This window comes from Colobus angolensis, unplaced genomic scaffold (genome assembly GCF_000951035.1).
Source record: "Colobus angolensis palliatus isolate OR3802 unplaced genomic scaffold, Cang.pa_1.0 Scaffold51, whole genome shotgun sequence".
In the NCBI taxonomy this organism is placed as follows: Eukaryota; Metazoa; Chordata; class Mammalia; order Primates; family Cercopithecidae; genus Colobus; species Colobus angolensis.
Window position 1 is genome coordinate 3,505,914 of NW_012118599.1, and position 13,032 is coordinate 3,518,945.

The window sequence follows — 13,032 nt, forward strand, 5'->3', positions numbered from 1 at the left end:
GTGTCCGTCTCGCGCCCGGAGCGGGCGGCCGCCGTCAGCCCCGAGGAGGAGGAGGAGGGGGCTGCCATGGGGCTGCTGTCCCAGGGCTCGCCGCTGAGCTGGGAGGAAACCAAGCGCCATGCCGACCACGTGCGGCGGCACGGAATCCTCCAGTTCCTACACATCTACCACGCCGTCAAGGACCGGCACAAGGACGTTCTCAAGTGGGGCGATGAGGTGAGCGCCCGCGGCCCCCGCCCTTGCCCGGCACCCCTATCTGGCCACCCGCGCTGCCTTTGTCTGGCCCTACGCCCCCGGCCCTATCGCGGTCCGCGTTCTCCACTGTGCCCGGGGGTCCTCTAGCGCCTCCCGGCCCCGGGAGCATCGTCCCTGCCTTCGCCTAGTCGGCGTCCAGGGCCATCCTCCTGACTAGACTCCTTTCTCGTTCATTCATTCTTTTGGGTTTTCCCCTTCATTCCATAAACACGGATTGGGCGCTGGGAGGGCGTGAGCATGAAAAAGTGACATTAGGTGCTGCGAGTCTTCAACCTAGTGTATCTGCAGACAGGCAACTACCACGATCCACCTTAGAGGCTCAAAATTCGCTTTTGCGGTCAATATGAAAGATACTAAGTTTTCCTAGTAGGCCTGCTGCTTTTAGAAATCAGGTCTTCAGGATGTCCACTTCTGCTCTACCTCATGCAGGTCTCTTTTTCTTAAACCTCTCCAGCTTCTCATCTTCCCTCCCCTCCAACACACACACTTGATAGCTCTAAATTGAAACCAGTAAATTATGGCTCAGTTTCCTACATGGGGGAGGAACCTTCCCTTTCCTGTTTAGTTCTAAGTGGGAAAGCATTTAGAGTTTCAACATTAGAATTTGCTTGTGTCTTTCCATGGCCTAGGTCCAGCATCTAAACTTTACAAACCAGTGTTCTGCCTAGAGATGAAATGTCTCTAGATTCTCAGTATGTTGAACCATTGTTTATTGGAATGATCTGGAATGCAGCAATGTTAAAACTGTTGGTTTAGTGTCATCTGCCAAAACTTTTTGTGCCTTCCCTTTCTGTTTTTGAATATTATGTGTGTATGCAGTACACATTAAATGACTTCTTGAGAAGTCCATCTCTGTTTCTCTTGTTTTTAGTTTTTGCCTTAGATGGCTTACCACCTGTGTAAACTGTTTATCTTTTGACCAGTGTTGTTATCACTCTTGGTCTAAGTGCTGAGGTGCTGTTACACCAGTGCAGAATATCTCCTTTCAAAAAGTTAGTTTTTTTTTTTTTTTTTAATTTCTAAGATTGGGAGATAATTCTGCCTCCTACAGCTGAAGAAATTGTGCTGTTTTAAATTAAGAAAGTATGATGACTAGTAATTCACATTTCTACAAAAAGTGGTTCGTCACTTCTTTGAACAGAAAAAGCACAGCATGTGTTTTGGTGATGATTTTTCAGTTTTACTGTAAAGTTCATAGTTTCTTTACAGCATCTGCCATTTTGTATATTCATTTTTTTGTGTGTGTCACAGGAAAATGTAAGACGAAATAGGGCAGGGACATTATGCTTGTGCACTTCTGTTTTCCTAGGTCCCAGCCTTGTGCCTGGCATCAGGTCCTTGTGGCATGAATGAGTGAGTGAACTACCATTTAAAGTTTACACTGTATGGTAACTAGTCATTCTAGAGCAGTTCAAAGTTTGACATTTTTTTGTGCTACTCCTTTTTTTTTTTTTCTTTTTGAGACGGAATGTTGCTCTGTGCCCAGACTGTAGCGCAATGGCGTGATCTCGGCTCACTGCAACCTGTGCCTCCTGGGTTCAAGCAATTCTCCTGCCTCAGCCTCCTGAGTAGCTGGGATTACAGGTGCCCGCCACCAGGCCCAGCTAATTTTTGTATTTTTAGTAGAGATAGGGTTTCACCATGTTGGTCAGGGCGGTCTCAAGCTCCTGACCTCAGGTAATCCACCTGCCTCGGCCTCCCAAAGTGCTGGGATTACAGGGGTGAGCCAATGTGCCCTGTGCTTCTTTTGACATTTAACTAGGTCTTTCTACAAAGACAGGCAGTTCATGTCTTTGGTAGTCATTGTCCCAGGTAGAACTACATCAACAGGAAATTTGCAGCACAGTTGGAGCACAGCAACTCATTCCGGAAACAGTGCCCCACCCCCCACCACCCCTTATCCATCTTCGTCCCATTTGGTGTATTCCTGCAAGACCCTCCAGGAATCCTTAATCTTACCATTTTAAAAAGGGCCTCTCCTGTTGGCAGGAAGAGCATTTAGAACTACCTATTTTAAGTGACTTTTGTAATTGTTGGGTAAGTTGAAGTGAGAAGAGCTGAAGAGTGGAGTCTTGAAGTACGTGTCTCTGCTTTTAACAGGCTTTCATGGAGAGCTTTGCAATAGGTTTACCTCCTACCCACTCCGAAAGATCAAGGGGCTTGGAAAAGAGTGGCAATAATGCAAACTTGTATTATGCATCTATAAAGAGAGAACATTGGATGCAGCATTTTAGCCAGGTTGTAACACTTCTTGAAGAAATTATACTGAGCAGATCTGTGGAGAATTAGACTTTGATATTGTGTTAAGACTCTAATAATGGCTGGGCGTGGTGGCCTGTAATCCCAACACTTTGGAAGGCCCAGGCAGGAGGATTGCTTGAGCCCAGGAGTTCAAGGCCAGCCTGGGCAATGTAGCGAGACCCCATCTCTACAAAAAATTTAAAAATTAGTGGCATGTGCCTGTGGCCCCAACTACTCAGGAGGCTGAGATGGAAGGATCGCTTAAGCCAGGGAGTTTGAGGCTGCAGTGAGCCGTGCTTGTTCAACTGCACTCTAGCCTGGGTGACAGTGAGACCTTAGCCCCTCACCCCCAAAAAAGATTTGATAACACTGCTCTTACCTTAAGATGTGTAAATGATGTTCACTGAAAACTTTCTTTAGTGACTGTTGAGACTTTACCTTCACATTTCTTGTTCCAAATACTCTGTTATAAATACAAAGCTGTAAATTGATTTTTTTAAACCTCATTTGAAATGCTGCTTTTACCAGCATTTTACTGTTTTATGATCTATCCTTTCTATTTCCCTAGACTATTTTGTTTTCCACATCTGCCTTTGTTCCCCCCAACCCACTAACATATTAATGTCTTTTGGAGTGGTGAGTAAACAGAAACTGAGGTAGGAAAGTCATCTTAGATGAAAAACATAACCCGCTGCTCATTTTTTATTATTCTAAATTTGCTTCAGTTATGTCTCTGGGTGGAGTATAGAATTTTTGAGAAGAATAACATTCCTGCCCTGAAGTGTTGATAGTTGCCTGACACAAAGGAAAGAATTAAGATTGTGAAGATTGCCCAGTGATTAAAAAGAATCCCCACCCTACTTTTTCCTCCTGCAATGACACTTCAGTGAAACCTTGGTCTCCCACCAGCTAGTTCTCCCTCCTACCCTTGATCTGGGATGCAGATACTAATTCTCTATTGTGGTACCTCTCTACATTTCTTTTTTTCTTTTTTTTTGAGATAGAGTCTTGCCCTTGTCACCCAGGCTGGAGTGATCTGGCTCACTGCAATGTCCGGCTCCCAGGGTTCAAGCGATTCTCTTGCCTCAGCCTCGTGAGTAGCTGGGACTACAGGCACCCAACACCATGCCTGGCTAATTTTTGTATTTTTGTATTTTTAGTAGAATTGGGGTTTCACCATGTTGGCCAGGCTGGTCTTGAACTCCTGGCCTCAGGTGATCCACCTGCCTCGGCCTCCCAAAGTGCTGGGATTACAGGCATGAGCCACTGTGCCTGGCCACCTCTCTACATCTCTTATGGGCAAAGAGAAGGTGTGACCTTTTTTTTTCGCGGGTTGAGGTTGGGAGGGTCTCATCATGCCTAAATGTTTGCTGATGCCTCTAACCATTCCTCTAGCATCATCATCATGTCAACGTAATCTAATCACCCTTTTGTAAGATAGAGCATTATTTTTCAGACTGCAGGTCATGATTCAGTAGTGGGTTGACATACATTTAGAAGATTCCAACCAGGACTGTGTGTGTGTGTGTGTGTGTGTGTGTGTGTGTGTGTGTGTGGCAAGACACTTAACACAAGATCTACCTCTTTAACAGATTTTTAAGTACACAAATATAGTATTGTTAACTACAGGGACAATGTTGTACAGATCTCTAGAACTAGTTTTTCTTGCATAATTGAAACCATGCTCACAGATTAGCAGTTCCTCAATTTTCCCCTCCACCCAGTTCCTGGGAACAATTCTGCTTTGTGATTCTATGAGTTTGACTCTTTTAGTACTTGATATAAGTAGAATCAAGCAGTATTTGTCCTTCTGTGACTGATGTATTTCACTTAACATAATGTCCTCAAGGTTCATCTAAATTGTCCCATACTGCAGGATTTTCTTTCTTTTTTTTTTTTTAGGCTGAATAATATTCCCTTGCTTGTATGTACCACATTTTCTTCATTCTTCTGTCAGTGAACATTTAGTTGTCTCTACATCTTGGCAATGGTGAATAACTTCGATGAACATTGGAGTGCTAATATCTCTTTGCCAACAGGACTTTTTAAAATATTAAATGGGACAGGGTGAAGAATATTAATCTATCATACCATAGTAAGAATATTATGTAGAACTTCTGAGTTATCTTTTGAGGGGGTGTGTGAAGGGTAGGCTTGTGCATTGGATTGCATGTAAATTATTTCTTAAAATGGTTCACAGTTGAAGAGTTTGAAGGCCGCAGTCTCAGATGTATTTATTCGATGAGGTGAGCCTTGTGAAAAAGAACAGGTTAGCACTAATCTTTGCACATAGTAGGAACTCACTGGTACACATTCTGAACAGAAGTCTGAAGACAGGTCAGAAGCCTAGCAGCTCAGATGCAAGAGAGCTTGTTTGTGTGCAGAAGCCTTGAGAAATAACTGAGAAACAGGCTGGGCAGATAAAAGTGTGTGTGTGGTAGATAAAAGTGGGTGTGGTGGGTGGTGTGCCATGTGGAGATGAAGAATGGCCCGCAGGACAGAAAGTGGTGTTTTGGATGTGATATGTTGGGCTTTATGGGGATCATATCAAAATGCTGCTTTTTGTTGCTTACTGTTGCACTTACAGAGCCATGGACTTGGATCAAAAAAGACAAACATGAACTGAAAACTCGCCATAGGTATGGTTGGAAGGAGAGGCTGCCACTTTAGAAATGCTTAGCTCTACTTACTAGGATAGTATTTGTCTCTTCACACCAGAAATAACCTTGGATTTGGGGTTCAGCTTGTGTTCTCGTCCAAGGCTGAAGTGGATTGTCTTACAGAGCTGCGTGTGTGCTGGCTTTTTGGAGCTCAGGTATTTTCCTGTGAAAAGCTCCAAGATCAGCCTGCAGATGCCTGTTTCACCTTTACTATGACAGGTCCTAACTCTAGCCACCATTTACTGTGCTGCTTCTGTGGGAAACAGAAATTCCAGCTCTTAGGTTCCAGGAAGATACCTATTTCGCCCCAGGATGAGGAGAGATGAGGGGGATATTCCTGGGTGCCCTGTTGCCTGCCGATAATACAAACAAGTAAGCACTTCCACACAGTTCACACACAGCTTTTTAGATACGGGTTTTGTTTGTAACTTAGGCACATTAAAAGCCAGATCTGGGAAATCTATGATGTAAATGTAATAAATATGACTCCTGATTTTTTGCTAATCACTCCAATGTTATTTGCCCACCAGACCTTTTCAGCTACTTAGCAGCAGACATATATCATCAGAATTGAAATCTGTCTGACTCCAGGTCCAGTCCTTAAACATTTTACCAGGTTTTGGGTTATTTACAGTCATGAATTTCATTGAATTTCCTTTTGCAGAGTTCAAACTGTATAGGTTGTAGAGGGTCAGAAAACAACATTTAAAACTTATACTTCTTCTAAGTTTGTAACCCAGTGCAGTGGCTCTTGAAGGCAAAAAGGTAAATTATCCTCTAGTTAGCAGAAAAGTCCATGTGAACTTTGAGAGGAAAATGCAATGTATCTTTAATCTTTATGAGCATGTTCTTATGTGTAAAACAGAAATGGGATTTATTAAGGGCTGATATATCGTCCATTGAGTTTGAACTTCCAATTTGCCTATGCTGGGTTCAGAATGCTGAAGTGACTATTTAGAAAATGCATAGCTTGCCAGGCATGGTGGCTTGTGCCTATAATCCCAGCTACTTGGGAGGCTGAGGTGGAAGGATTGCTGGAGCCCAGGAGTTCATGGCTGCAGTGAGCCATGATCATGCCACTACTGCACTTTAGCCTGGGTGACAGAGTGGGACCCCATCTCTTTAAAACAAAAAAAGAAAGAAAATGCCTAGCTTATGAATGAATAAGCTTATGATCCTATTTAAAAATACAGTCTTGAGCAATAAATCTAGAATGGACAAAAGCACAATTATTTGAGTCAAATTGAAGGTTCTCCATAGCTTTGGGCAAGTTGCTTACTCTCTCAAACTGTCATCTATTAAATGGGGACAATACTACCTTCCTTACAGGGTTATTGAGATTAAAAGAGGTAATATTAGCGAGATGGTTTGCAGGTGCCTAGCCTGTTAAGTAAAAACTCATAAATAGCCTAAACCATTTACTTAGAAAATTTAAAACATCCAGTGTATCTTATTTAAATAGCTGTGGTCATTGGGGAATTAAACATTCCACGTACGTAGGGTTTTTTTGTTTGTTTGTTTTTTACAGTTAACTGAAACTTGCTTGTTCAGATAAATTCCATTAACAATAATTTTTTATCATATTTATTTCCTTTTTTTAAAATATTATTTATTTTTTTTTTTTTTTCCAAGACAGGGTCTTGCTCTGTCACCCAGGCTGGAGTGCAGTGACACCATCACAGTGTACTGCAGCCTCAGCCTCCCGGGCTCAAGCGATTTTGATTGTATTTCTAAGTTGCGCTTCAAAAATGCATTCACACAGGCTAGGCTTCTTAAAATAAGATATAGAGCACAAATTAATTATTTTTTAATAGGCATGACAAAGATTCAGGTTTCTTCTATAGGTCATCGCGTATTCTGTAGCACAAAAAGCAAAGTTGTCGCATCTATCTTTTTTAGCTGTCACTGGACATTGATTCAACAGCATTTATTGTCCATTAACCCCTACCCATCCCCCAGAAGTTCCCTCGTGCCCTTTGCACATGCGTGCATGTGTGTATGCTAGAGAGAGAGAGGGAGAGCACTTCAGTTGATTCTGGTTTTTCTTCAGACACCACCTTTGAGAAACTGTTAAAGAATGTGTGGTCATTAATTAGATGAAGGGGAGAAAGGAAGGCATTATTGTCAAAAGAACAGTGTAACAAAGGAGGAAAGGTGAGAAATACCATTGGATAGTATGTGAAGGTTATTGTGCAGTTTGGTATTGTAAATGCAGTGAATAGGTTTAGCCAGCTTGTAGAGGTCTTTGTCTAGTTCTCGATAAGTAGAGGTTATGTTGTACTTTAAAAGCATGAGAAAAGTAGACTGGAAAAAAAAGTATATTAGTCTTCTATACCTATCTCCTACAGAAAAATCCTTTAAGGCTTACCAGTTACTATGACCTACCATATCACTGTTGAATTCCTGCATGTTAAGACCCTACTGTCTTAGAAGTATGGTATTAGCAGATATACTCATTGATTGGTACTGTGTGTAGTTTCATTTTGAAGCATAAACCTGAGTAACATTCAGTAAGACTCTGCATGTTCAGAAAATATGTCACAATATTAACTGAGCCTCTAACATCACTATTTATGTTTCTGAACATTTTTACATACTGTCAAGGCATGTGAATATATTATTGAAGTTAGAAAACTGTATATGAAGCATTACTGATGTTGCTGGTATTATTGGAAGGACCATATCCTAATGAGCTTGCTAATTAGTACTCTGTTTCTACATTTCATGATATAATCAGGTGTTTCAAAAAAAATGTTTTAACAGCTTTATTGAGTTATAATATAAAGTTAACTGCACGTATTTAAAATGTACAATTTGGTAAGTTTAGACGTGTATACATCATAAAATCACCTCTGATAATAAGTATATTCATTACCTCCAAAAATGTCATCATGCCCCTTTGGTAATTTCTTCCTCTCTCCATCCCATGCAACTGATTTGCTTTCTGTTACTGTAGTTTGCATTTTCTAGATTTTCATATCCAGGAAATCGTAGTTTACATTTGATATCTAGTTTCATATATCTAGGAAATCATACAGCATATACTCTTTTGGTCTGGCTTCTTTGGTTCTACATAAATATTTTGAGATCCATGCATGTTACATGCGTCAGTAGTTCATTCCTTTTCATTGCTGAGTAATATTTCATTCCATGGATATACCAGTTTGTTTATGCATTCACCATTTGTGTTGCATTCAGTTTTTCACTATTATAAAAAAATTATATGAACATTAACATACAAGTTTGTATGTATGGACTAATGTTTTTCTTCATCTTATTACCCTTGGAGTGGTGTGTGTTAACTTTTTAAGGAAACTATAATATCAGACTTTTCCAGGATGGTTGTACCGTTTTGCATTCTCACTAGCGAGTATGCCAGTTCGGTTCATCCACATTCTTGTTAACACTGGTATGGGCAGTCTCTTTAATTTTAGCTATTCTGATAGGAGTGTGGTGGTACGTTATTGTATTTTTAATTTGCATCTTCCTGAAGATCAGTGATGTTGAGTATCTTTTCATGTGCCGATTTGTCTCGTGTGTATCTTTTTTTGTGAAGTGTGTTGAAATCATTTGTCTGTTTTAAAACTATTGAGTTTTGAGCATTCTCTATATTTTCGATATAAGTCTTATCAGACACATGCTTTGCAAACTTTGCAAATATTTCCTCTCAGTCTGTTTTCATTCTCGTTTTTTATTGTTTTTTTTTGTTCGTTTGTTTGTTTTTTGAGACAGAGTCTCACGCTGTGGCCCAGGCTGTAGTGCAGTGGCACGATCTCAGCTCACTGCAACCTCCACCTTCCAGGTTCAAGTGATTCTCCTGCCTCAGCTTCCCGAGTAGCTGGGATTACAGGCGTGTGCCACCACACCTGGCTAATTTTGTGTTTTTAGTAGAGGTGAGGTTTCACCATGTTGGCCAGTCTGGTCTCGAACTCCTGAGCTCAGGCAATCCGCCTGCCTTGGCCTTCCAAAGTGCTGGGATTACAGTCGTAAGTCGCCGCGCCAGGCCTTATTTATATTTTTAAGAGATGAGGTTTTGCTGTGTTGCCTAGGCTGTCCTAGAACTCTTGGGCTCAAACAAACCTCTGCCTCAGCCTCACAAGTAGCTGGGACTTAGAGGCATGTGCCACTGCACCTGGCTAATGGCATACTCTTTTGATTGCTGTGTTGTGTCTTTATAATAAGCCATGAGATCACGTAGTATTAGCCCTCTAGCTTTATTCTTTTTCAACTGGTTTGACTCTTCTGGATATTTTGATTTTCCATATTTCCACGTGAATTTTAGAACCAGATTGGCAATTTCTACTTAAAAACAAACAAAAACCCTACTGGGGTTTTTTATTGGGATTCCATTGAATCTATAGCTCAGTCTGGGGAGAACTGACATCTTAACAATATTGATCAAGTCTTTGAGTATATGAATATCTCTCCACTCTACTTACATCTTTAATTTCTCCTAGCAGTGTTTTGTAGTTTTTCAGTATAGGTCTTTCACGTCTTTTTTGTTATCCCTGAATGTTTCTTACGTTTCAGTTCTATTGTAAATGATTTCCCCAGACCTTCACCTCCATCTCTTCCACCCAGGGAGTCCACTGGGCTCTACTTTACCTTCCTGCCCATGACCTGGAGCCTCTCCCCAGGCAGTAAGTGGGGGAAATTGTAGAGCCCACTGATTTTCCCCTATATCTCAGGGATTCTTTCTTATCTGATATGCAGTGTCTTGAAAAGTATTCTTTCATATATTTTCTCTTCCTCTCTCTTTATTTGTTTTTGTTGTTGTTTTTTGGTTTTTCAGGTAGGGGGGTAAATTTAGCCCCTGTTACTCCATCTTGATTAGAAGTGGAATTGTTTCCCACTTTTCTGTCCTTCTAGCTTTGTTCTCCTTTGTCTGTAAACTTTGTGCAAAGCTGGCTATCATTGTGATTTCTAAGATACCTGCCATCACCCAAGATTTAGCCAAGTTTTTAAAAGGTCAGGATTTTCTTTGCTCTTAAGCTATAGTTTTCATCATTTAGTATCTCTGTTATCATCCTGTGACTGGATATTTGGTTAAAGCACAATTATTTTGAAAGTTGACATACATTTTATGAATGGGCTTTAGTCTGAAGATCAGAGTCTAAGACCTGGGGTCATCCCAGGTTGTGTGAGCTTAGAAAACAGAGCTTAAGACTGGGCACGGTGGTTCACGCCTGTAATCCCAGCACTTTGGGAGGCCGAGGCAGGTGGATCACTTGAGGTCAGGAGTTTGAGACCAACCTGACCAACATGGTGAAACCCCGTCTCTACTGAAAATACAAAATTAGCCGGGAGTGGTGGCACACGCCTGTAATCCCAGCTACCGTGGAGGCTGGGGCAGGAGAATTGCATGAACCCAGGAGGCAGAGGTTGCAGTGAGCTGAGATCGCACCATTGCACTCCAGCCTGGGCGACAAGAGTGAAACTCCGTCTCAAAAAAGAAAAGAAGAAGAAAACAGAACTTAAATTCTTTGGACCACAATTTCCTCATCTGTAAGACTAATTAAAAAACCCTATCATTTCGTGTTTTGAATTGCATGTTTATATATATATACATTCTTTAGTTCTATTTTTAAATAATTTTTAATTGTTTCGGAATACCTTAATACTTAATACTCTGTAACTTATGAAAATCGGTACATTCTACCAGAAGTGATAGAATTCATTCCCCTGCAACCTTTCAGGTTTTAGCATTTTCTTTGATATTACATACTTTACCGTCAACTGAAAAAATAATCTTAATTATAAAGCCCCAAATAATAATTCCCTAGAAATTTGATATGGGAGTTAGAAGTATTGCTGTGTGTAGGCAGAATGATGGCAGGCTTTCAAGAGGTGGGGAAGGACAAGAAGCCTCTGGATTTGCCATTTGGGCAGGTACTGGGGGCATCTGGCAACACCGTATCTTAATGTATTAAGGATTTGGGAGAATAGCAGAAGTTGGTGTCAGACCAAAATAAATGCCACAAAGCCCCCATGCATGTTTTTACATTTTATATGATCCTTGAAATCTTGATTATAATTTTTAGAAGGAGACAGGCTTGCACTGGGACAGCATATGAGTTTGGGTCACTTTGGTAGTATCTCTGTGGCTTAGTTATCACTGGTGTGTAGTGAAACTGAACGAGCGATGACTTAATCTCCACTTAATGGTTATGTTTCTCAGACATGGTTTAAAAAGACAAAGAAGGATGTAATGAGCCTCAGACTTATAGCCAAAAGAGTTCATTTTTGATACACCTTTATTGGCACTTGGAAAGTTTGGTTATCTGGGTTGGTATGTCCTGAGCGACATACCATAGAAACCTGAGCGACTGGGTTTCTATGGCTAAGGTTCTGCTCTGATGGATGATCTCTAAGGAACTTTCTGTATTAGATTTTTGTGTCTGTTTTATGGTTAGAGTTTAGTAGTTGAACTTATTTCCACAATAATACTACAAAAGAGCCCCCAAAAGAGATGTTCCTAGTTACATAAATGCTCTTACAGACCCCCTGTCATCTTTGTCCCCCTCCACTGAGATTCTGTTTTTAGGCCTTTGGATTCAGTTAACTCCTTTTTGAAGTGGATGGTGACTTAGCAGAATTCAGACTCTAAGGTGAGCGACTTCATGACGCTTTTCCAGGAAACTAGTAAAAATCTGGGCTGTAAGTCTGCTCTATTCAGATTAACTGCTGGCGGGGGCCCAAAGCTTCACAGAGATAGAAAAGGTCATAGAAGCTGCTGTTTTCTAGCAGACTTTTCAACAGTCCTGCCTGAGCTAAGCAGAGTAGAACCCTGGCCTGCCAGTGTGTTAAGTTGTGTCTAGGGGTTACCATCTGTTGGCTCCACTACTCAAATAGAGCAAGAACTGGGAAGTAAACAAAAACTTTATTCGTGGAAGCATATTTGACGCCTGTATGCAGATCACTTTATACATAGTTCCTGTAAACTTGGTCATCTAGTTTCTCAGCTCAGGATGTACTGCAAGAAATTGAGGCAGAAATGAGAGGGACCAGTCAGGAGAGCAGCTACCCAAAACAGGTCCAGATGTGGCCTTCCTGATGTGCCCCCAAGAGCCCTGCTCTGTTATAGCTGTAGTTAGAGAAGTGAAGTTGCCAAAAACATCCGAAGTCCTGATAAAAAGTGAAAGTATATTTAGTATCTTCCTGTTGATAGCAGAAGGGGATGTAGTCAATTTTAGAAAGATTTCCACTCCTGTATATGTAAACTTTTTAAAGAAAACATATGCTCTAAAGGGGTAAGTTTTGGGTAATAAAATTAATTTGAATAAAATGAATGTTCTGTGTTTGATGAGTAAAAGAAAAACGGATGGTCTTATACTAAGAGTTTCTGGAAGACTTTAATTTCAAAAACAGTAGTTTAGAACTGGCAGGGACATTGGGTTTTTTCTTATTTTCAGATGGTTTAAAAGCCAAAGACTACAACGCATTCTGAGTGGCTATCATTAGGGAAAACTAAGGCTACTCTGCGCAGGATAAATACCTTGTACAACTTTAGGAGGCACCAGGGTGGGTAGCACCCCTTGAGAGTGGAAAGGGGAAGGAGTTACCGTGCTGGGGGTTCAGCAAAGGTCTCTGTGAAGGAGCGGCGCTTGACTTGAAGCACACAAGAGCCAGCTCTTTGAAGTACTGAGGTAAAATCTTCCAGGCAGAGGGAACAAAAGTGTTTCAAAGGCCTTGAAGTGATTGTTGTGGAGACAGAAAAGGCCGGTGTAGCTGCAACATGGTGTGGGGTTTGGAGGCTGAGAAGATTGGTCGTAATGCTCTTTAGGAGGGATGCTGAAGTTTCTACTGAGTGTGAGCCATTTAAAAGTTTTAAGGAGAGTGACTTGACCTGCTTGCTGAAGGACCATGGTCTTCCTGA

General features: G+C 41.2%; 1 protein-coding gene across 2 annotated transcripts in view; it reads left to right on the forward strand.

The window, feature by feature from the left end:
• The first annotated feature begins 6 nt into the window (after positions 1–6).
• GCLC (glutamate-cysteine ligase, catalytic subunit) overlaps positions 7–13,032 on the forward strand; it is a 47,066-nt gene continuing 34,040 nt past the window's right edge. For both annotated transcript variants that reach the window (XM_011960204.1, XM_011960205.1), the window contains exon 1: positions 7–216. In XM_011960204.1, the coding sequence (XP_011815594.1) occupies positions 67–216 (150 nt within the window). In that variant the 5' untranslated portion in view covers positions 7–66. The remainder of the gene's footprint in view (positions 217–13,032) is intronic.